Below are 24723 nucleotides of genomic sequence, written 5' to 3'. Positions count from 1 at the left end.
ACTCTTCTCATGCCGTCTCTACACACAGATTCAGTCGCGATAGGGTCATTGTCACGTCATTGTCAACACGCACTCATCGTCATGAATTCCTCGTCGTGCGATCATTAACTGGCTCTCGTTTCACTAGGGCCATCACATCAGTATCATCATCACATTGTCATCATGACATCGTCGTCAAACCACCATCGTGATTAGGGCGCCCTTGTCATGCCGTCATCATCAGTCACTATCACGCCTCCATTGTCAGACCGTCGTCATTCCATTGTGGTCATGCTGTCATCCTCCCTACAGCTCCATCCTCTGACTCCCGTGATGTCATCGTAGTCTAGCCATCGTCGTCATACAGGTTTCGTGATAGCCACCCTCAAGCCGTTGCAACGATACACTCGTCGTCAGCCCATTGTCATCATGCCGTTGTTTTGCCATCGACGCTACTTTCTCGTCGTCACACAGACATCGTCATGAATTTGTCGTCATGCCATCGTCTTCATGCCATCTTCGTCACGTGGTCGTTTCACCATCGTCGTCACGTCAGTGCCGTATTCCTATTGTAGTATAATCGTCGTTGCCATACCACCATCGTCAATACTTTGATGTCATTCCTAGTTCTTCGTCCTATTGTAGTCATGCTATCGACATTGAATAATGAGTAAGCCGTCATCGTCATTGCGTCTTCGTCACGACGACACTGTCATGAATCTGTTGTCATACCGTCAACGCCATGCCGTTTTGATCGTGCGATCGTCGCAATTCTCGCGTTTTCATCCGGCTGGCATCATAGAATCGTTGTCTCACCATCGCCGTCATCTCATTGTTCCCAAGTCTTCGTCGTCGTACCGTCGTCATAACTTAAGAACGCACATGTTATTTTATCATGCCATCGTCGTTATATGCCTTAGTCGTTTCTTCGATACTATTCTTTGTTCCTCATTCCATCGTCACTGTCTCAGTGTCATACAGCCGTCGTCTTACCTCCATGCTCATGGGCATCTTCGCAAGGTAGTGCCATAGCAGCGTCCGGCGGTATCGGAGTATTTACCTCGTCTGAGTTTCCTAGATTCGCCAATGTACACAGGCGAGTATACGAAACTCTCAGAATTACCTCTAGGCGTGTTAACCCATTAAAGACCAGCGTGACCATATGGTCACGTTAGTCTGCACAGTGGATTTCATTTAATTAAGATTAACGCAACGGTACCAAAATTGCCTTTGACATGCCGTTAGACAGATGAGAGTTCCCTTTATGGATATCAAGTGGCAGCAGGTGTCAGTCGTGTTGTGGGAGCCCCTCGCAAAGGCGGGAATAAGTGTTGCTGTGCGAGTAGCGTTGCCATGCATCACTCCAAGGGGTAATGTGTTTTTTTTTACTACTTGTTTAAGCAATAGTCCGATATCCTTACCTCCATATTGATCTTCGAATATGTGACCTTCGATGAGCATTTCTGAAAGATTTATGTTTGATTTATCCGTCAACGAGCGTGTTATCTTGCGCGTTGCCACATGGTCACGCTAGGCCTTTAGGCTACCTAACTTTTTATTTTCTTTAAAACTGCATTCTCATCTCTTGCACGGCTGCTGACGCATTCCCGCAGTGGTTATTTCTTATTTTAATGTCTGAATAGGTTGATGTTGGAATAAATAGCGAAGATACTCGAAGAAGACGACGACGACGTGTCAATGATTTATATCGACCAGCGAGAGGCTAGCACCTATTCGGACGAAGACTCGGCCCATAAAAACTCAGGCGGGCTCATTGACAATCTAATCTGGCGGCAGCTATGAGCCGGCGCTGAAACTGTTTTCTCTGACGGAGGCCTATTGGTGGATCCGACTCGGACGATGACGACCCCAGGCGGGCAACGTGACGGAACATGAGAGGTTTCTTCTGCCGTAGTTGATGCGGCCATTCCTGCGAAATTATCCACTGCTTCTAAGTGGACGAACGGTGATCTCGAGAAAAGCCTTGGCATATTTCCCTACCCAAACTTTGCTGCTTACAGGGGTTTTTCACCTGTTGAGTTGTTCGAAATCTTTTTGACGAAGCCGTCGTGGAGCTGCTAGTCGAACAAACGAGAAAGTATGCGTTATTTTTCAATATGCCAAATCCGGAGGTTACCAAAGATGAATTAGGTTTTCTTGCAGTGCTGGTTTTGTCCGGCTATAACCGCTTGCCAGGGAAAAAGTGCTATTGGGACAGCGGCTTGGATATGCGCCACACAATGGCCTACAATGCTATGCGAAGAAATCGCTTCGTACAGATAATGCGATTCCTGCACTGTGCGAAATGCAAGCCTAACGCTTAGTGACAAGTTGGCAAAGGTGCGTCCATTGATGACACTATTGAAAGCAAGGATTTTGGAGCACTTTCAACCTGTGCGTGACCTGAGTTATGACGAAAGTATGATTGAGCATTATGGTCGTGATGGCTGTAAACAGTTTATACGCGGAAAGCCTATCCGCTTCGGCTGTAAAATATGCTTCCTAAATGCAAAGAACGGATACCTTGTAAACTTCAAAGTGTATCAAGGCAAGCAGGGGATCCCGGAACATCTGAAAAATATGAAAAGGACTTCGGAAAAGCAGCGGCGCCACTTCTTGAAATGCTGGATGAACTCGCAGCAGAGGCGCACGACCTTCCTGTCTTTTTCTATTTTGATAATTTATTCACAGGCATACCGCTACTCAGGCATCTCAAAGCTCAGGGCTACGAATGCACGGGCACAGTGAAGCAGAACCGTGTTCCCAAAGAGTGCCTTATCGCTCGACGACAATTCGTCAAGCGCCAACCTCGCGGGCACGAAGAGCCCGTGCTGAGCGCTGGACGACAATTTGTCCACTGGACGACAATTCTGGACAATTCTGTAGTAACAATCGCAAGCACCATTCACGGCGTAGAGCCAATGTCATCTGCAGACAGGTACTCTCGTGTTCAGAAGAAGCAAATTGAGGTGGCCCGCAAAAAACACTGTTGCTCACTACAAGTTTTATGAGAGGTACGGACCAGATTAATGCAAATGTAGGCGCCCACAGGATTGTAATCCGGGGCAAAAAGTGGTGGTGGCCAATTTTCACTTGACTTTGTGATGTATCTATCAGCAACGCTTGGGTGCTAATTCGTAGCAAAGGGTTCAACGTCCCGCAGGTGGAATTCCGCAGGCAAATCGCACAAAGCTACCTGATGCGATGGGTCAATAAGCATAGAGGACGTGGTCAACGCAGAATCCCAAAGACTGGTGATGTCTTGACTGGTACACGGTATGACCAAGTGGCCAACTTTGTTGCACCAATACCTAATGGCAAGAGGTGGAGGTGTGCATGAAATAATTGCAACAGCGCAGTGCACACAATGCGCAAAGTATGACGACGGCATGTGTATTCTATGATTTAAACCATATCACACTAAATAAGTGCTCGACTATTCGCTATGTATGTTTTTTGTGATGTTTCATGGCTTCAAATAAATATTTTTCCCTTCGAGTATTTTGCTGTAGCGTAACGGCCCAGTGTGACCATATGGTCACGGGCTATATTTCAAAAACTAATTAGGCAAGAGTAATAATTTTTTGCATGTGAATTACTAGTGCAAAGAAAAGGTAATATATAAGATTTATTTCAAGATATCAAGAAAAAAACGAAACCGTTCCCTAATGGGTTAAGGAAACGGTACTTCAGAAATATGGGCTGTCGTACATTGCTCGATTGCTATTCGTGTTGGGTTGCTGAGCACAAGGTCGTAAGATTGCATCCCGGTAACGAAGGCCGCATTTCGATGGGGGACGAAATGAGAAAATACCCGTGTACTTCGATGTAGGTGCACGTTAAAGAACCCCAAGTGGTCGAAATTTCGGGAGTCCTTCACTACAGCGTGACTCATGATCAGAAAGTGGTTTTGCACGTAAAGCGCTATAATTTAATCTTTTCATTGATATTCGCATTACCTTCGACAGGTATGGTGGGATGAGTTCTGTCACAATTTTTATTTCTTGCCTGTGCTTCATGGGCCTCGCGGCAACCCTGTCCTGCTTGTTGAGGAGGTATGCTTATGTGTCTGTTGCAATAAATTTCCGATGACACTTATTTGTCTATTTCTCATTGGTCTCCTGCTCATGTTACCAAAACGAATTAGTGAGATAGTATAGCTGCGAAAATATATCGTTTCGGCCTCAGGATAAAATAGAGTTCGGGGGATAAAATTATTAGTTAGTGAGCAGAGAGTTATAACAATGCAGTTATTTGTTTACGCTGTGCTTAGCATGTGCGAAACACTCTTTGCTGTTATATTCTTCACATTTCACAAGTCCCCCAACACGAATAACACAACTTGCTAAAACATCTTTTGAGCCTGAATGAGAAGTCCTCCTGCTCTTTCAACACCTCCAGGGCTGTCAGAAAAAAATTCTGGGACGCAACGGCTCGTGTTACCATCTGTCAGAACTAACCGGGGTCACAGCATTGAAAGAAACAAACGCTTGTAAAAAGCTCATAAGTGCCTCACCCAAGCCCTAATTTCTTCCATTGAACGCTTTTTTGAAGGAGCATGCATTTCTTTAGGGTATTTCTTGCAATACGCCTTCACAAACCTTTCAAAGATAGCACCTCTACATCCTACAGAATGTGGAGCAACGTATGCGAGCTTATGGACTGTCCAACAATTACATTTGCCATGTAGATCCAGCATTGGTCTGGCCTTTCTTAAGAGGTAGCTTTAGCCCAGGGCCAGTCACTATCGCTTTGCTCAAATACATGTCGAACTTTGAATGTAATGATGGCTCCATCGAGTTGACTAAAATTTTCTTCGGTGAAGAGTTAAGGTTAGGTTTTATCTAATGTAGGAAAGATAATTTTTATTTCGGGCCTGAAATTTATCACGATTCATCACGAAAATTCTTGTTTAAAGAATTCCAGCTTAAGGTTTACAAATACGCAACCTTGCACAAAACAAGAAATGTCCTATTTCTTAAAACGCAACAGCTCGAGCGTCTAAACAAGCAAACTTTATATACGATTTCACAGCTTACTCAATTGCATCACATTGTTCACATTGTTCACAAGGGTTTTTCAAATGTCCCGCATGCAAGTATCCTGGATACGAACTTTTTAACTCAGCAATAAATAAATGATAGCAAAATATTATAAGCTGTAGCTTATCACACATCTAAAGCGCACTCAGTGGCAGTATTACACAGCCATCAGAAATATGATTAGGCGCACTTTACAGAATTTTGATGTCGTTTTTCATTGCTGAGTTAAAAAGTTGCAGTAGTTGACAAGGCACATTTGATTGCTTATTTTGTTACTGAATTATTCAGAACTAGAGAAACCCTTCTGAAGGCTATTGACTGCCTACTTCAAAAATCTACTTCTGAAAGTCATTGAATTCAAACTTTCTTTTAATGCAGGAAAGCATCTTGTTCATTGCAACGATTGCCGAAAAAATGGTTTCTTCTTTACCATGCATTTAGATGAGAGCCCCTGACCTAAAGCTTCCCCAAAACATCTTGGGCCAATTAACCTATTGCGATGGAATTTAGTCCCACGGCAACCTTCGATGACACAGGAAGCGTCGAGCATCAGTCCTCATAATTCGTCCTTTACCTGCACACATATCTTTACTCGCCCGCATTCCCTCATGATAAGGAAATAACGGGAATGATCAAAATTTTCTAGAACAAAGAGGGAAATAAGCATACAACGTTTTCGGGCGCTTGTAGCGCCACCAGAAGCTGCGGTGTAAACCGGTAACAAATTACGTTTTATTCGCGCAGACACAACATGATGGAGCTGTTTTTTTTTTCTTTTCACCATAACGTCTTTGGTCTTATGAGTCACCTATATAGCGCACCTTCACTGTACTAGCCATCTTGATCGGCAAGTCAGGCAGCAGCCGGCCGAATGTCGGAAAGAACTGGGGGCGGATGGGCCGGCCAAACTCCAACGCATTCTCTACGTTCTGAAGGCAGGTCAGCGGGGAGCTCACGTTATCGCACGTCACATGTCGCGACGCTTCTTCTAGCAGCAGTTCCCGGCAATAAGTGGTGCTGTCGGGGTACCTGTGCAGGGAACCACGTGTAACTTGGGTAAATATAAGGCCCACACACAAGACCGAAATGTTTCGGCGAATTCACCGTAATCTTCACCGCAAGTTTGCCACTGAGTGGGTGCTGCATTTAAATATGTCCGTGGAAAACACCTCGCTTATGTGCAGTTGAATAACTTCTTCCCTGAGCGAATACAGGGTGTTTGCCGTGTTTAACTAAACAGGGTGGTGCACCCAAAGCGTAGCACAGGGTTAATGTGCGTACACGAGGAGAACTACATCGAGGCGAAAGCCTTAGGTGCAGAATGGGTCGAAAATTAGGCTGTCCGGCGTTATCGCGCCAAAATTTATGCCACCAGAATCCACAGGCAGTCCAACCCTCGATCTTTGGTAGGAGACGACCCCGTGACGTTTGGTGTTAATGAAAGTGAGGTTAATTGAGACACACTTATTTAAGATAAAATTGAGTAAGGCACCCCAAACTACGACCTTTGGTGGGAGCCAAACCCATGCCCACTCTCATCTACGGCGAAGTTAATTAAGGGACCGTTAATTAAAGTGGTTATGTACGGACTCAATAGTCACGCACCGCCTATGGTGCGATAAAAGGAGCAATAGCAAGTAACAACGTATGCGACTGAGAATCTGGAGTAATTTAAAGAATATGTCGTGAGCGCACAGGCTTTCACATTCATCCTATTTAGCGCATGCTAACGTGAGTGTCCACTTTTTTTGTAGTCGTCATGAGTTAGACTTCTTTTAGCGTTCAATAATTTGAACTCCCGTTGTCGGCGACCCTGCAGCCACCACGAGTCACAAGCCAGAGCCGTTATCCCGGCACTCAAACGAGACCATCCGGTCCAGTTGCGAAAACAAAACGAAAGAATCCGGGCCACCAATCAAAACTTTAAAAATGCGGTCTCTGGCCCCGAACCTTTATAAAGGACCGCATTACAAACGCTAGCTACTGCCTAAACTAGCTACAAAAATATTGCGTCCGAGTTCGTCCTTATGTTTGTTCCCAATATACCTGAAGCTGTGACTTCTAGTACGTTGAAGTCTTATTTGTAATTTCCAACAGCGACGTTGAAAAGGCACATAAAGGGCACTGTGCACTTCCTCGCCATCTTTTGGCGTTGAGCGCCGTACTCCAGCGGCCCACGAGCTGCGCGGCGCGGGTTCTGCGTAATGTCGAGAAATGGCGCCACGCTGCGTGGCACCTCCTGCAGGCGCTTCTACACGCCGCGGTGGCTTAGCGATTATGGTGTTGCGCTGCTAAGCACGAGGTCGCGAGATCAAATGCCGACCACGGTGACCGCATTTAGATGGAGGCGAAATGCAGAAACGCCGGTGTCCTGTGCATTGGGGGCACGTTAAAGGTTTCCTGGTGGTCAAAATTAATCCTCATTCCCCCACCACGGCATGCCTCATAATGAAATCATGGTTTCGGCAAGTAACACCTCAGAATTCAAATAATTCTTCTTCTATGCCGGCCGCGGTGTCCGCATATCAATGGGGCCGAAATGTGAAAACCCCCATGTACTTAGATTTAGCTGCGCGTTAGAGAACCCCAGGTTGCTCCACTACGGCGTGCCTCCATAATCAGAAAACGGTTTTACCACGTAAAATCTCATAATTTTTTTTTTACATTCTTCTTGTAGTGGGGCTACGCGCTCTGTCTCCCTGGTGGCTTTCGCTGCCTGTCGTGCGGCCTTCAGCAGGTTTTTTTCCTTCTCGCTGGGCAGCGTTCATACAGAGGAGGGCAGAGCAGGGCATGGGGCGATGTGGTGTGGTGGGGTGTGCCGTTGCGAATATGTACTACATCCATTTTAAGATTGTGGCTAGTATAATCTCCAACCAATCTGCTTTGCTGGTAGCCGGATCATGCTTACATCCACTCTCAATTGCGGTAGAGCCAACTTTTTGTTACTTTGAGAGATCAGCGCTTAGGCGCCCATTTCTGCGGCAAGCGTCGGCGTCGCATCTCGTAACCGAGCGAACGAGCACAGCGAAGGAGGAGATGAGGGACGGCGATAGCGAAAAGAACGGGAGCAGCAAAGCGGCGAAGGAGGGTGCAGCGGAACCATGAGTCGGAAAGTGGAAGACGAGGTTATGACGACAGCATCACAAGCGAAGTGCCTAGCAAGACGGACTCTGCAGTGACGACGGCTATGAGATGGCGCCACATTAGCGCGCATTGCCTGTTCACCAAAGCGCTGCATGAGCCGAGGTCTGTTTACGGCGGCTGAGGTGAACCGCATCCACGCTTCACCCACGTCCTGCCTGTACCAATATCTCGATTAACGAGGCAATCGCGCCAAACTTCGTTCCGTTTGCAATGAACCGCAGGAGAGAGATAGTCCGCGCCAGCCATGATATCGCAAAATGAGTGATAGGTGAGCTTAAATTTCGCATTACATATGGTAATCGTCGGTAATTTTTATTAACATGAAACATCTTTGAAACCTTCTGAGTCACTTTCTATAATCGTATTTGAAGAAAAGATTGAATCTTACCGTTCATATATTTTTACCGTACTGTCCGCGCACTTTATTTTGATATCGTTGTGAAGGGGAACGATGCTCGAGCTCGAGGAAAGATACCCGAGCATGCATATGACGCGTCCGCAAATGGCGCCATTTTGAGCCTTGCATGACGCAATCAGAGCTAAATTTAGACATGCGGGCGCCGTTCCAAAAAGCGTACGGTTGTCCATTCGAGCAGGATTGGTTATGCATGACAAACCACACTACAGCACAGTAGGCATAATTAATAAACCTCAAACTGGCCGCTCGACAGAGGATATAAGTCCTGGAAGTATGCATGCAGAAAATGCACGCTTGGTCGCCTATAACCCCTGCATTTGACAAGTAGGACCCAGAAATGACGTGAAGAGACTGGGTCAACTAGACAGTGGGTTTCCCAGCCCATTTGAGCAGGCGAGATGCATCCGTCTCCACAGGCAGCACATGGGTTTAAGGTTGGAGTGAAGTGCAGGAGCCACAATGTTCTGCTAGTGTGGCGGGTTCGAGCATCGCAGGGCAGCCTTAAGTGTTGTGGACGAACTCACTACGAGAAGCAAACGGGTCCACTACGAATATGGAGCGAGCCCGATTAAAAATTGGACCGCAAGACCCCCACTATCTGTAACATAAGTAAGACTTGTAAGCATTCTAATACTTGAATGTATTTACCTTGTGTATTTGGTTACGTCATTTCTGTACCCTAGTCCCCATATACCATTTGCAGCACTCACAAGATGTTTCATGTGTTCAACCGCGGCTGTGTCGCTGATACAGCCTACCCAGTGTTTCACAGATGTGATTAGTTAAGCAATATCAGCCACACATTTCTCTTTCAAATTTGGGGGGCTAAACGTGGGGCTCCGGAACCGGAGGGCAGTGCGGGTGTTGTAGGTGTTGTGTAATTGTTGTGAGCTCGTTCAGCGCCGTGAGGTCGAGGCCGCATAATGGAGCTGAGCACGTGCTGTAATTGTGTGCGCAAGCGACATGGTGATTAGATGAACAATTAATCAGTAAATATTCGATAAAGAAATCCAGTAGAACCCATCTCGTGATGAATGTTGACTTTGAAGTGATTAGCATTGCTTAGCTTAGATCAGCATAATATTAGATAAAATAAGTTTAGATTAGATTAGCATACGACATACCGTGCGGCCACCGCTGAGATGCGTCGTGTATGAGGCGTGTATTCCACTAGGCTCCTCTATGGCGTTTCTCTCACTGCATGTTGCGCTATCTGGCGGTGCAGCCGCGAAGTCAGTGCGTGGTGCGCGTTTGAGTATATGTCCATTCATGTATGACGATGTAACTTGGCGTGAAACAGATTTATTGCAGTGTGGCAAATACCCTGCGGCCCAAGTTGGCGTCAAATACTTTTATTGAGGAGATGCACCATAACCAGTAGGACATACTTAGATAGCCGAAATGGCGTGAAGGAGTTAAATAGAGAGAGGCACCCTACAAGTGGTACCTACCCAGCGATCCAAGTTCGCCTCAATGAGGTACATTGAAGGGTAGCACATACCCATTGGCACGTAGCCGGTCACCTATGTTGGTGTCGAAAAAGTTCATTGAAGCGTGGCATAAATCTAGTGCTGTACCCAGTGACAAAACTTAGTCCAAGGGTCACTTTCTTACCATGCTGCTTTATCACAGCAGGCCGATTCTCTACCCATAAGGTTACGCACTGACCAACAAAATTATGGGGTTTTACGTGCTGAATCCATGATCTGGTTATGAGGCACGCCGTAGCGGGGGACTCCGGAAATTTGGACCACCCGGGGTTCTTTGACGTGCACCTAAATGTAAGTACACGGGTGTTCTCGCACTTCGTCCCCGCCCCCCTGGGACCAAAGTTGGCTGGAACCGATTTGAGGGAGACGTGGCGAAATACCGCAGTAATAATCTAAGAGTTGCTCAGGCGGAGCAATTGCCATGCTTGAAATATAGGCTAAGCCCACCTGTTGCTAGAACCCCACCACTACCGCCACAAACTAATGTAATGATGTCGACGCCGACCTGACATGGTGTCATCACGAACTTAGTAGGGACAAAGTAAGTCGCAGCTTCTACGGAGCGGCGAACCACTTCCTACCCCATGTAGCCATTGAACATGGCTACATGGGGTAGTGATGGTAACACCGGCCAATGTTGGCCTATATTCCACGTGGCGCCTGGTGATGTTTGCTAGGTCCCACCCACCGGCCAAATGGACCGTTGCTCATGAGTATGACGCGGTCGAAGATGGGCGCCCCAGGTGGCTTGACCGATGTGTTGCGGCTGAACAAGAGCAGACCGATGGACGCAGCGCCGGCTCCGTGACCTACGGCCACCACGTCTGAGCCGTTGCCGCCGAAGTAGCCAATGTACTCGCGGACCCACCGCAGTGCGGTGAGCTGGTCGTAGAGGCCTGAGTTTCCCGGAGCGTCGTCGGTGCCATCCGTTAGGAAACCGAGCACACCGAGTCGGTAGTTTGGCGCCACCACAACAACGTCTCCCATAACAGCCAGGTATCTGCGTGGCATTCCGCCGTCCACATTCACGACAACCATTTGTCTTGTAGGATGGCCAAGCCAAAAACAGGTCGCAACAAAAAGAACGACTTCGTGGTAGTAGCAGGAATTCTGACTTATCTATGAACACAATTTCCAATTGACCTCATGTTCGCCCAGTCAATTGCGTCAATGTGAGCGTCCCTTCGGTGGAGTGAGCAAAGGGCTCAGCATTTTCGTATGGCACCTTACAGGGGAGAATAGCTACAATTTAATTATTTTTTTCTTTCTGAAACAATGTATAGCCGCACAAATGGTTTTCCTAAATTGCTGTTTTTAAAGTTAGAGATTTGTTCCTATATAGGTCAGTTTTAAACCACCAATGAACTTCATATTTTCATTTGTTTCCTAGATAACCACTGTTTCTACATAGCCATAGATCTCAAGCACTACATTACAACAAGCCCTACAAGCACGTCTACAACACTACAATCACGTCTTTGCGACCGCATCACAGTACGTTATCATTGATAACACATCACAATGCGAATACGTTGTCTAAGAGTCTTCCAAATCAAGGCCTGCTCTTACGGCTTAATTGCAAAATAGCAAGGCGTGAGTAGTTTAACCCGATGTTTAAATACATTTCGCTCACAGCTCCACTGATTTACCGAAACAGAAAACACACATCTCATAGGATTATCATTGCAAACAAAGGTATTCAAATCTGAGTACTTAATTGGCTTCTTTGTGTGAGCTTGCGACAAGAAGCCAATTGCACCGGCGGATTTGTGCGCACCTCAGACAGCTATTGCAGAAGACTTTGCCATGTTTTGCAACCACCATGTAGTCTGCAACGTTCTGCTGCAAAACGTTATCACTATTATATATGAAAATTGTCATTAAATATTAATAAGTGTAGCAATCATTGAAACCAGTTCACAAACACTGCAGTGACATTGGAAGAATACCAACATTTAATTCGGCAAGGGTGTGTACGGCAGTAGACACGGAAATAGGCTGCTAATTTGTAAGTTCTACACAGCCCCTTATGGGAAGTTAGTTGTTTATATGTTCCTTGTAACATACCAGCAGTATCCACAATGTTTGCGAGTCCTAAAAGAACAGTGCCATGTACCAACATGAAATTCGAGCAAAATAAGGAAATGGTGGGGTTTAATGTGTGGCGAAAGTTTCCTGTTACTGGCTTAGGTAGTTAAATATAGTTAAAATAGTTAAAAATAGTTAGTTAAAAATGAAGCCACGATTTTCTCCCCTATTTCCAAGAGCCATTTAGGAGGTTCATAGTTGGTTTCTCCAATGTCCGCGACGAACTACTTTATATATGGCAATAATAATGGGTGTAATATTGGTAGTGTATAGGCAAATTTTGAATTGCGTTCGGTCATTGCAGCCTTTCGAATAAATGTACGAATTAGAATTCTCCGGAGGTTTATCGGTGTATTACGAGTACAATTACGGGCTATTTACGGCGCAAAATTTACCACGCTGTCCTTGCCCATTTACGAGAGACACCAAGAACAGATTTTACGAACAGGGAGAGAACACAATAGAAAACTTTTGTTAGAAGTGAAACACAGGTGGTTTGAGTACAGCCTGTGTAAAAGAGTCCTTAACACTTGCTTGAAAGCGTTGTGCCATCGTTTAACGCTATGCGTCTAAGTGTCCGGAACGCACTGTACGCAAACTTCAAATTTGCCCCCCCCCCCCCCCCCCCCCCGCAATGACATAGGAGGGGTCGCTCATTGTGCGTTCTGCGCAGGCGAAGTTCACATTTTGGGGATTATTATTATTCGTCCAATAAGTTACGCATTCTGGCCGAGCTAAGGATATATAATTCAGTTTTACGGGCTGAGCGAAATGTCGCACACAGCCCGTGAATATTTTGAAAAGGCCTTCTTCCTCAAAGGTTAGGGAGGGTCGATTGTTTTTTTTATTGTATTATTGATTATTTATTAATAATTTTAGCCCTTAATGGTTAATCGCTTTCGATGCAGGGCTTTTCATTGATTAATTCGTAATGCAAGTTTTTGTGGGGCACAATAAAATGGTTGAAACACAGATATCTACTTTTGTAGTACCCTAATTTAACGCTTCAGAGGTGGAACCAAGATAAAAGTACAAGTGCTTAAACTAGGGTGGTTGCTTGGGCTAGTTGGTAATTCATGATCAAAAATAACACACAGCGCGAAGGACAAGGACAACGATAGACTACATACACAGCGCTGTGTATGTCGTCTATCGCTGTCCTTGTCCTTCGCGCTGTACGTTATTTTTGAAGTGCTTAAAGTTCGATACGCAATACTATTTAATTTGTTAAAAACTAAATAGCGTTGGTACTTGTGGCCTCTGCAAAGCTGAACAATAGGTGTTACTTGCACTTCAAGCCGAATTAAACAAGATACACGGGCCTAGTGAATCTCTGTGCAGTACAGTTCAACAAGAAATTAGAAACATGGCAGAAGAGAAAGGTGAACTGAAACTAAAGTATGCAATAAATTTCAATATGCACAGGGGAAAAGACCGTAACTGGTTTAGGATTTTAAGCCACGCGCTATTTTCTACAGAGCGGAGGAATATCAATTCGCTGGGATGTTGGGTGAAATCGACAACTACGTTGTATGGCCACGCAACCAGCATGCAAGAACAGACACGTTGAAGCTGTAGACTTGCTCGAAACGACAAGAACTCCTCCGCTGTGTCAAAAACATGCTTCAAGCCGGTGCTAATGCTGTGCCACGTTTTCAGTGGACTGGAATTGATACGACGATGGACGACTGGGTTGCTACAGAATGCCTTGAAGTGCGAAGACACCTCAAGCGTCCTACTTCGGGCGGCGTGGTGGCGTGTGCAGTGCGGGGCAAAGAAAGGGGAAGCGCTCGGGTCGGCACCGCTCAGGACTCGCACACACGGCCGGCAATCGCTGTACCACAGATGCACAGTCGCTGCTTATGCTCCACCATCGTTGTACGATTCCAAAATTTTCGCGCCGCTCCTGTCAAACTCTCGAAAATGTATAATCGAACATGTCTAATCGACTAAGTTGTTAAATGAAAGGCGGACATCGATGAAGGATAATTGTTTTGAGGGACACTTTTAATCGATGAATGGATTAATCGCGGTGTTACCGCCAGTATCATCGCGCGTTCTTACTTCACCAAAGTGTGTTTTTTTACCGCTGTGTAAGAGTGCACTATTATTTTTCAGTTTTTTTTTTTATTTAGAGATACTGCAGTCTCATATTCGAAACATTGCAGGAGCGGCTACATAAAAGAAGGAACAGGAAATATCAAAACATGGAACTAAACAATTGCTTAACAAACCGTGCATGTTCAAGTTGTCGCAAAGAACTATCACGTTTATTCGAAGTGTCAATCGTTCACGAAAAAAAAAAATATATTTTTGAAGGTCAAGACAAAAACCCAAATGGCACAACGTTCAAAGGATCGTACTGGCAGGTCACAGGTGTACAATGACCACTGACATAAATTGGGGGAACTATCCAAACGGATTTATGCAGATTATTATAAAATATGTTAAGCCGGTCACACGTTCGTTGATGTTCTAGTCAATTCAGTGATAAGAGATGGTGATGCTCTCAAGGGGAAAGGTTGTGGTCGTAAGGGTTGAAGAACATGTATATTGATGAACATGCCTGAGCAGTGAATTATAGGCGGTTAGCTTACATTCTTTAGTCGCGCTTTGTAAAGTTCTTAAGTACCCTATTTTTTGGAACAATGTTGGGCAAGTAGGGTCACTATGCTTGTGCCAGTTTAAGCTAGAAGAGAAGATAGCACCAAAGTGCTAAAATTCCTGTACTCCTTCCAGTGTGTGTTCCGTATCGCCATACTTAAATTGCAAGGTTTGTTTGTGATCAATGAATGTAATTGGCACCGTTGTGGTAATGTCCATTTACGAATTTATGCTCCAGTCCTAAAAAGAAGAAAACAATTCATTTTGTCAAACCTGATCAGGGACACTACAGATATTATAATACAAAGCGCAGTCATCAGCGCAGACACGACGCCCAACGGGGGGTTGGTAGCAACATGGACGACATCATATATATAATTTATAAGTAAGACGGGTCCCAAAACAGAACCGTGTGGGACACCAGAGGAAATGTGAACCGGTGAACTACTGGCGATTGTAGCTAACAAAATTAGTCGTAAGGTGAAAATTATATGTCATGCATCCAAGTAAATTATCAGCATAGTAACCTGTAAGAAACGTGCAAATTTAAGGAGAAGTTTTCTTTGGCATACATTATTGAAAGTTTTGAAGTAATGAATAAACATAACGTCGACGTAGTGGTTAAGCGATGAGGCAATATCGCTCATAAATTGAATTAACTGGAAACACCACTACGGAAACCATCCTGATGCTGAGAAATAATATCGTTATTAGTGAAGTATTGAATTACGTGGTTGTGAATGATATGCTCAACAAGTTTGCATCTCGTAGATAATAATGAAATTGGTCTATAATTAGAAATAATTTCCTTCTTGCACGGTTTGCAGATGGGAACGACATTATCGACCTTTCAAAATTGGCGAGACTTGTCTGGAGTCAAGCGGTTTCTGAAATGTGGTTGTTATATAACTTGCACACGATTCAGAGTACCTTCTAAAATATACATTTGGAATACTATTCGGAACGGCACTTCAGGTAATGCCTTTGCTTGGTAAGAAGTTATGAAGTTCAGAACAAGTTATATTGATATCTGAGGAAGCTGCGGGTACAAAAGGAGTGGCGAAGGAAGAGACAGTGCCGCTATCAATGGCAAAAACCGATTTGAAATAATTTCTGAAGGCTTCGGAGATCGTCTCATGTTGAGAGCAGCCTTCGTTTTCAATAGTGTTAGGGATTTTCTCGCGAATGCGTCTACATCGTTACAGGAAAATCATGGTTCGTTCCCAAAGCGAGTAAAACGTTTTAATGAGTCACCCAGTGAAAAGCATAGGCCGCACACGCGCGCACTCACCGACCGTCCAGAAGGCGGTCATTGTTTCCGCCTTCTTGAAAGTTGTCGCCATGCACGAAAAAAAGCACCGAGCGGTGGGCACACACGGGCAGGTTACGTTCAGTGCAGTTAGGGTACGGCGTCCAGATGTTCAGGTGAAGGCAGTCCTCGGAAACGGCACGCTCGACATCGAGCGGCAGCGACTGGATGCAGGCAGGCCGGGGATAGGACGCATTGAACACGTGCCTGCCGAATATCTGGCAATGAGAAATGCGCGTCGAGTAATTAGGATTCGTATTTTGGTTAACATGCCGCCTCGCAATGAAAACTACAAGAAATATTCCAGGAGGGAAAAGCAACCTTGTGGGTGGGCACAAGCGCGTGAAATCAAATTATAAATATGCAATCAAAATCACACTTACATATCTTGCAAGCATTTGTGCGGGCTTCATCTGTACAAAGCCATCGTTAATCATCGGCTCGTGTTCTTTTTTGCGTCGACGCCATTTTTCTTTCTTGGAATAAAGCATCGTCTCGACCGTGGTATTTCAAGTGGTATTTAAGGTATTTCAGCTTTGCGAGGCGATGACAAATATATTAAGTGGTACAACAACGATTGATAACCTGACATATTTTATCTGTCTGGTGTGCTGGTGGCATTGTCTTTGCGATAGCGAAGCTGTGTAAGCACAACAGTCGCCCTGAAAAGATGGGCCCCTATTCACTGAAACATTCTTACGCTGCTAAAGTTCGTATGAACAAAAGCAGTACGATAGTAACAGCGAAAATATTAGCGAAACCCGCTGACTAATCGGAAAACGTTCTTGCGAACAAAATTTATGTAAATGCGACCGCAGTTCTTGCTAATTCTATACCCTACCCCGTATATTGACCAGGGTTCTGAACTGGCAGAGCGTCTTTTCTCTTTTGGCGGTAGCGTTAAAGAAAGTTTTTGAGTACGCTGGCACAAACATACAAATAAACATGCCCATAGTGGTTCTTGCGTACCTGTTTACTTTTCTGTCCTCCTCTGGTCGCGCAAACACACTGTATAACGATAGCAAATGTCGTTGTCATTGGCCACTTCTTCATTCTCTGCAACTTTAGCGTGCGTTTTTATGTAAGCGAAGCTTTCCTTGCCTCTTTCTTAGACTTTGCCACTGCTCCTGTTGTCTGGCACACTGTGTCGGGAGGAGAGTCAGAGCGTGTGTTTGCATGACAGACTCAAAAAAAAAAAACAGCGCTTAGAAGACGAGAACGAAAGCAAGAACACGATGGACAGCGCCTCTCCGATGAACATGTTTCTTCTATTCGTCCTCGTCTTTTTAGTGCACTTTTTCTTCAAATATGTCACGCCAACTGCGCCACATCAAGCTCCTGCTGTTCACATGATATGAGCATGACAGAGAGTAAAGGGGACGCGAGAAACTCGTTTGGACATTTGCGCAGCTTCGAATGTGCACAATGCTCTCTGTAGCTCCCTCGGCGTCACCACTACCCTCTTTACAGCTGTAATTATCCGTGACCCACCACGAGAGCATAGCAGATATTGCAGCGCTTACCTTTCTACTAGCGTGCGAGTCCAAAAGCAAGCTTGATAGTATGGTGGAAAGAAGGGGGGAGAATAGGAACAGAATGGGTATAACCGAGGGGCAGTCGCAAAGCGAGTTAATAACAGTATTGCAGCTCCCATACAAGGCGGGGGGGATAAAGAAAAAGTGTAGTCCGAAGGAACGCAAACGCTACTACTATAGACACGACAGCGCTTGCGGGCAAATGGGCTAAATTTAGGTTGAAGCTGCGGTGCGGTACGTTGCTGCTATTTCTGAAAAATAAATACTCTGGAAATTTGACAAGCAGGCAACTTATACAGGGCGTACAGAAGCTGACCCACTTTAAAGCGCACGGTAGGGTCTAGGCGACACTACGAGTAGAGAAGCTGTCACACGCCGAATCGGAACATGTGCGCCCGCAGCGGTATCTTTGCGCCTATGGCATTGCTAGAGGTCGCGGGTTATTTATTCAGTGTTTTTTATTTTTATTTGCACTCGTTTGATAGATGATCTTATTCCTCTTGTGATCACGTGCGCTTGTCTCAGTATAGTTAGGTCTTATTATTGGCCAATTACAGCAGATGCCTGCAAAAGGAATTAGCTGGAAGATTGCATTCATTCATGTCCGAATTTTTTATACACAAGTCAATGTTTGTTTTCCTAAATGTTACCCAAATGTGCTATTGACCTAAATTCATGAAGAAAGCTAGGAAAAGTGCGGAAATAACGGATTTCCTCCGTCGCGCCTGCCGTACAGCAAGTCTGCAGATTGTTCAGGCTGGTTTTCAAGGGCCCCTCACCAAGTCTGGCTATTTTGAGCTTCAAACCACAGAGCATACATTGCGTGAATAAGGTTGTGTCTTCAAAGTATCACATCGCCACGCGCCGCTGAAAGATATGAAATTTCAGACCGAACGCCGTTTTTAATTCTCCTCGCGGCCGTCGCACTCCAAGCCGGCGGATGCGTCCGCAGTGCGACGTCGCTCGTGATGACATGTGACTTCGAGAATAATTCAAGACAATACCTGTTATCTGTGTGATCTGTTCCTTGAATTGATGAATTGAAGTTTAGAGAAATATTAAAACACACAAACGGAATGTCCACTTGTTTTTTTGATATACTTCGCACCAAAGCAAGAGAGATGTACTTCTCCCTTCTTCTGCTTGCTCCCATGGTTGTGTGGTCACGCGCGCAGGTATCAAAACTACGTTTATTTTCTACCGTGTTCAGCGCGTGATCATGCTCTGCGATCCGCTTGTTCTGCCTCAGTATTCGTGTAGCACTGTATTATAGCGCTAGTCATGTGTCCTTGTGCACAGCGGCAAAAATCATGCTATGCGCGAACGAGACAACAGCTCGAGCGCGACGCCGTCAGCGGAAGTGCGTAGCGCCGAAAAGAAATTGAGGAGATGAAGTCGGGGCCTTTGACGTATGCGTCATGCGATCTTCGAGGTACGGTTTGGGAGAACGCAGGGAAGGAATTTCGTTTCCAGAGGCTAGACCGAGCGAGGAGAGAGAGCGTCTTGCTTAGCAGTGGAGCCCGCCTGCTGAAATTACGGGTTCGCGGCACTGCACTGAAATACTTCTATCTCGGCTATTAATGAACTGATTTCAAAACATTTTGCGGCCGAACACTCCCTAGTGGACATGTACCAAATAATTCATACATATAACCAAAGTTTGCTATGGGGACTGGTGAGGGGCCCCTTTAAGAAATGTTGCGTAGCCAAATCACTGTATGGCAGCCGTTTGTAGTGCCGAGGACGCCTGCGAAGCTTTCGACAAGAAAGACTCCTCTTCCACGTGCATGCAGCTTGTGCCATCAGCAACCGGATTCGGTAGTCGAGCCTACGTTAAATAATGGTGTGCCATGCTCAAAGTTATTCTTTTCGTATAAATATATGGGTCGACCTGTATTCTTGCTCGACCTATAGGGTAAATAATTTGGGGAAGTACTTCATACACGGCAGTATCCCCACTTGTCCGACGAAGGTTAAAACTCGGCAGCAAGTATGAGTTATATTTTGTTTATTCCGTGCCGTTATTCTAACTGCTATTTATGAAACGTTTGGTTAGTTGTAGTCGAATTGCTGTTAAGGTGTAAATACATTTTGGAAATTCCACCTCCATGTATCCTAAACAAAGCCCAATAGTGTACTATAAAGCGTATCGAAGCGATCACCGGCCGCATTAGAGAAAGAAAACGACAGCAGATGACATCTGTGCAGGTAACACTACATGGATTGTATTACTTTCATCCTCAAGAAGCCTTCAGTATCATTTGTGTTCCCAATGATGTGTTTCTGATCCATAATTACCATTTTTGTATTTCTTGTACTTATGGCACCCATGACAACAAAGGGTGTTGGAACACGTCCGAAAACATCAATTTCAATTGGTGTGCGCGTTGGATATTTTGTGTGCCTCCTTTTGCGTGTTCATAAAAATCCATAAAACATTTAAAGAAAACAAGTCCAACTGCCCGCTTGAGCTCCACAGCAGTTGTGGATGAACAAAACCTGGATGAACAAAAAGGCTCTCCATATTTTCTTCTGTACGACAGCGAAATTTCTCCTAGCGCTAAAGTTCCACATATTGCACGAAGGTTTCTGACAGAAAGGAGTAGACTTCCTAAGCCAAGCCATCAAAACTTGTAGCGAGCGCAATGTACTTGCCGCATAAGGCGAATTAAAACATAAGAACCAGTATAGCAGCGGCCCGACAAGAAAGATACACGTCACATTTGCGTTTGAAATAGCACATTTTATGAACGGAAATTGTTCGGTACGTGCTTGAAAGCCTCAGCTATGCAGTATGCTGGTTTAGCTTTTTTCATAATGTGATTAGCATTCTCGGCACAGTCGAATTAGTTTCCTTTTTCGGCAATTTCACCTGACCAACACTGTGCGCTGATCCCGAAGATGGCACAATCTTGAAACCTGGGCCGATCGCGAACGCAACGCAGGCTATAAATGTCGACCGCTTCGGTAAGTATGCACCACTGCGCATGTGCAACTGTCTACATAACGATCTTCAAAAAAGATTCTTGGCGAATTTAGATATACGCCGCGAGGTGTGCGTGGACTTCGTGGTGCCGCCACTAGATGGCGCATCATGTCCAGTGGAAAGCGCGTAATGGGAGCCCGGATGCAGTGCGCACCTCACACAGGACGCGTTTCGACTGCTCGCATAATTATAATTCATCGTTGGCAAGTTGAGCCCAATTTTTTTTATTCAAATAATACAGACGCGATAGCAATGGTCGCGCCGATACCACCGTCTTCGTGATGTTCCCCTATCAACGTTGTTTGCGCTATTCACGGACAGGCATTCATGACCACTCTAATTTTTTTCATGAGATAGGCACCAAGAGCTGTCTCACATTCAAAAGTAGGGAAACACTTGTGTCAATCATTTGTCTGTTTTGCTGACTCGCTTCTCGTTTCTCGTTTCTTTGTAGCACGTGTCGCGGAATGGTCTGATAAGGAAAGTAAACTGTTCGGGGAGAGGCTTTTCGTTAATTTTTGGTATTATTTTGTCACTACCGATTTGTGTGTGAAAGAGATGTTGAAGATTACCGTGGCTTTCAATAAGAATGGCAAATCGAAAGTTCACACTGGTGTTATCCGTGGTTTCCATTGTTGACCATTGGTTAAACGCGCAAAATACAGTGTGGACGTACTGCTGTGAACTACATGCTGGCTTTGTAAAGGCGCAATCGTCTTAGGCCTTCAATTAAGAAAAGTGAGCTCACCGGTACGTTTGTATCTGAGGTACTGCTCGGCAGGACCTTCCGGACGACCTGTAGTTGGGATGGCCTAAAACGCTTGGTTTCACTGAGCGGCTGGGCGAAAGGAACGCCGAAGAAAGAGTAAGAGAAATTTCGGCCGGTCACTGGCTGCACGATCCCGCGCAGGACGCCAAAGGGGCCGCGGATGACGACTTCTATTTTTTGCTTGCGCGGATCATGACTGCCTCTGTCTGTGAGAACCACCAGTGCGACGATGAGCACCCCTACCACCAGGATAGTGGCCAAGGCACAAGCCACGTCCGCGGCACTCACGAAACACCTGCACCGACCAAATCACACTCATTGAAATCGAAATATGTTTCCGCCATTGAACAGAAATACCGAAATTGCACTGCAAACTCATGCAGACTTTTAAGATCGTGCAGTTGAAGACAAATTGACCGTATTCCAAGGGATGGTTCACAGGAGCAACGCCTTCCGTTGTGGCTGGTCTACCAAGAGAGTTAACCATAAAAATAGCAGATTGCGTAAAGAGGGCGCGTTGACCAACAACTCGAAGCACGAGGATGTTGAAGTTGGAAAATGACTTGTGCTGAAGCCCGCAAATTGGAGGAATATATATGAAAGGAAATTTTACAACGATCTAGTATTCCGGCGGATGATAAACTTCTCCGTTTAATGCTTCTTTGTACAACTTGCGGACTACAGCAGAAGTGGTTTTCAAATCACACTATATTCCGTTTAATTTTGGACGCGGTCAGAGACTACTGGTAAATGCTCTTATTGTCATAAACAGTGATGCCGCTAGCATAAACGTGGCATCGGCCAAGTGAAGGGCTAAAGTTAAACCCCATCTTGCACGTTTATAGCAAGAAACAAACAACTTCAGCGACAATGTTTTACTGATTCCTCAATTCAGGCCTTCTGACGGGGCGAATGTCATTTGCTTTCATCGTGAGAAGTATGTCAACCCCTGCCCCCCTTCGTAACGTACTCTCGAAACAAAATTGTAGTTTACTTGGTTCAATGGAACACTATTGGTAGCTGAAATCAATGTCAAGGCAAGTTTGTATTCTAAGACCAGGGTACACGTATTCTATACCCCATTGCCACGTTGTGAAACAGTGAAAAATCAGACAATGTAAAATCTTACATGTCTTATTTGGCAGACTCGCATAAAGAAAGACGCCTAACGCTGGCATCGCAACAACAGTGGGGAGGACAGTCATCGGTCGTCGAATCTAAACTCACAAGTCAAGTACACCCGCTTCGGCCTTTCTGCATTATGGTTTTCTTATCTTCACGACTTAATCTGGTAATTACGTGTACCACAACAAATGCCTGGATAATTTTTGCTGCTCGCATACATTCGAGAATATATGCAACACAATTAGCATCGCGGGCATTGTTCTATAAGAAAACGTTCGTTTGCAAAGAGGCGGCTACAATATTCAAGAAACTTTGAATAAAACAGGTGCGTCCTGCGCCAATTAATATTCACGCGTGAAAATAAAAAGCATTAGAGAAAGCGTCACGCAAAAGATGGAGAAATGTAGAAGGCTAACATTACGTAGGGACAATTATAAGTGAAAGTACACGATGCGTTATATGCATAAAATAATATAGAAAGGCCACTACCAGTATGCATTTATACATCTACTCAGTCGAACGTCATTAAAAGGACTTTCGCGTGCATGGAAGAAACAAAACACGTGAGGCATTGACCTCCCACAATGAATGGGAGGCCGTCAAGTGAAGTGTTAAACTTTGCCGTTTGATGTTTATTAGCTTGCCTTACTAACGTACTTCTAATTTTCCATACTAAGCGGTGAGATCGCTAGTAGCGTTATTTTATACGGAGATTAAGTAACCAATAAGAGTAACGAACAATCTGCGCAGTCACACACAATAGCCATACTTCACGTCCGAGAAGCTACATGCTACGTAAAAGTTACGTTGTAATTTATGCACTGCCGTGACAATACACTGAATAAATTTCACCTCATTTAGACTAGAATATTCTACAAAATAAACAACTTTACGTTACCTTTAGACCTCGTGTGACACAACTGCACAGTTTAGAGGGGCAACTTTTAAATTGTGAATAAATTTTCATTCGGAAACAGGTTTTACCACATGCGTAAACATCAGATCTGAGCGTACTTGACCACTGCCGAAAGAGTCAAATTATTATGCGGTATGAGCAACACGTTCCTGGCTGCAATCTTAACAGCACATTTTCCCAACCGGTCTGGCAACATGAGAATTGGCATCCACATGAATATGGTGCCCTATCGTGCATGTGGTGCTATTCCGAGTTCGGGATTTTTCTTGCTTGTATATAAAACGCAAAAAAAAACTGTTTCCAAACAAACCTGTGCGGTACGGGACATTTTTTTTTTATTATGAGGTTTTACTTGCGAAAACCCCTTTCTGATTATGAGGCACGCCGTAGTGGAGGACTCCGGTAATTTTGACCATCTGACGTTCTTTAACGTGCACCTAGATCTAAGTATACGGGTGTTTTCGCATTTCGCCCCCATCGAAATGTGGCCGCCGTGGCGGGGATTCGATCCCGCGACCTCGTGCTCAGCAGCCCAACACGATAGCCACTGAGCAACCACGGCGGGTGGTACGCGACATTAACAATACCACTATACGTTCCTTCCATTAAAGGAGTGCAAGGCTCACGTGGAGTTCAGGTGGAGGACGATGGAGGAGTAGGCACTCCAGAAGCTGCGCTCCTGCGGAGACCCGCCGCCAGTTCGCATGGAAGAGGCACCAGTGGCACCCGAGAAGAGGCCACTCTTGGACCCTTCAGGGGAGGACGCTGTGGTCGCCGAGCGAGGATCGACAACGTTGGTCGTGTGTGGTTGACGGCTCGTCTGGTATCCGCAGCTGGAGGCGGTCTTCATGGCAGCCATGGCCACTTGGCAACTTCTTCTCTTCTGACGCTTGCGCGCGATGCGTGGCTGATGAGCATTATAATCCTAAGATATGGAACGAGCCCACTTTCGGGTGCAAACCAAGAATCGGGAGCTAGGAAGCGAATAGAAATAAAAAATAGTCATCAAACAAAAAATAGAGATAAAGACTGATAAAGCAAGAATTTGGCTATAGTCAGGAAATATAGGAAGGCACTACGGCAGAATAAACCACAATAAATACGAGCAAATAGCAACGTATAAAGAATAACAGACTATGTATAACACTTTTTAGAGTATCGAGAAAGCGAAATCAAAACGTCATGCATGTACAGGACTCTGCTCGGCGCCGTCAGCAACTACCGCTTCTGCATTTGCACCAAAAGACAGCAAACAGAGGCTGCTCAATGCGGCAGCAGCAGTTAGCGAATTGACAGCGCATACGAAGCTAGTAGAAGT

The 24723-nt window shown here is 45.2% G+C and overlaps 1 protein-coding gene across 1 annotated transcript; it reads right to left on the bottom strand.

Moving 5' to 3' along the window:
• Positions 1–5430: 5430 nt before the first annotated feature.
• Positions 5431–24264, bottom strand: LOC126531926 (uncharacterized). Its single transcript, XM_055070453.1, has 4 exons — positions 24032–24264; positions 21344–21659; positions 16057–16292; positions 5431–6050 (listed from the first exon to the last, which is right to left on the bottom strand). The coding sequence occupies exons 1-4, from the start codon at positions 24262–24264 to the stop codon at positions 5819–5821; spliced, it is 1017 nt and encodes a 338-aa protein (XP_054926428.1). The 3' UTR covers positions 5431–5818.
• Between the last annotated feature and the right edge of the window lie 459 nt (positions 24265–24723).

Source organism: Dermacentor andersoni, chromosome 4, assembly GCF_023375885.2.
Source record: "Dermacentor andersoni chromosome 4, qqDerAnde1_hic_scaffold, whole genome shotgun sequence".
NCBI lineage: Eukaryota > Metazoa > Arthropoda > Arachnida > Ixodida > Ixodidae > Dermacentor > Dermacentor andersoni.
This window is presented reverse-complemented; position numbering and strand designations above follow the sequence as displayed.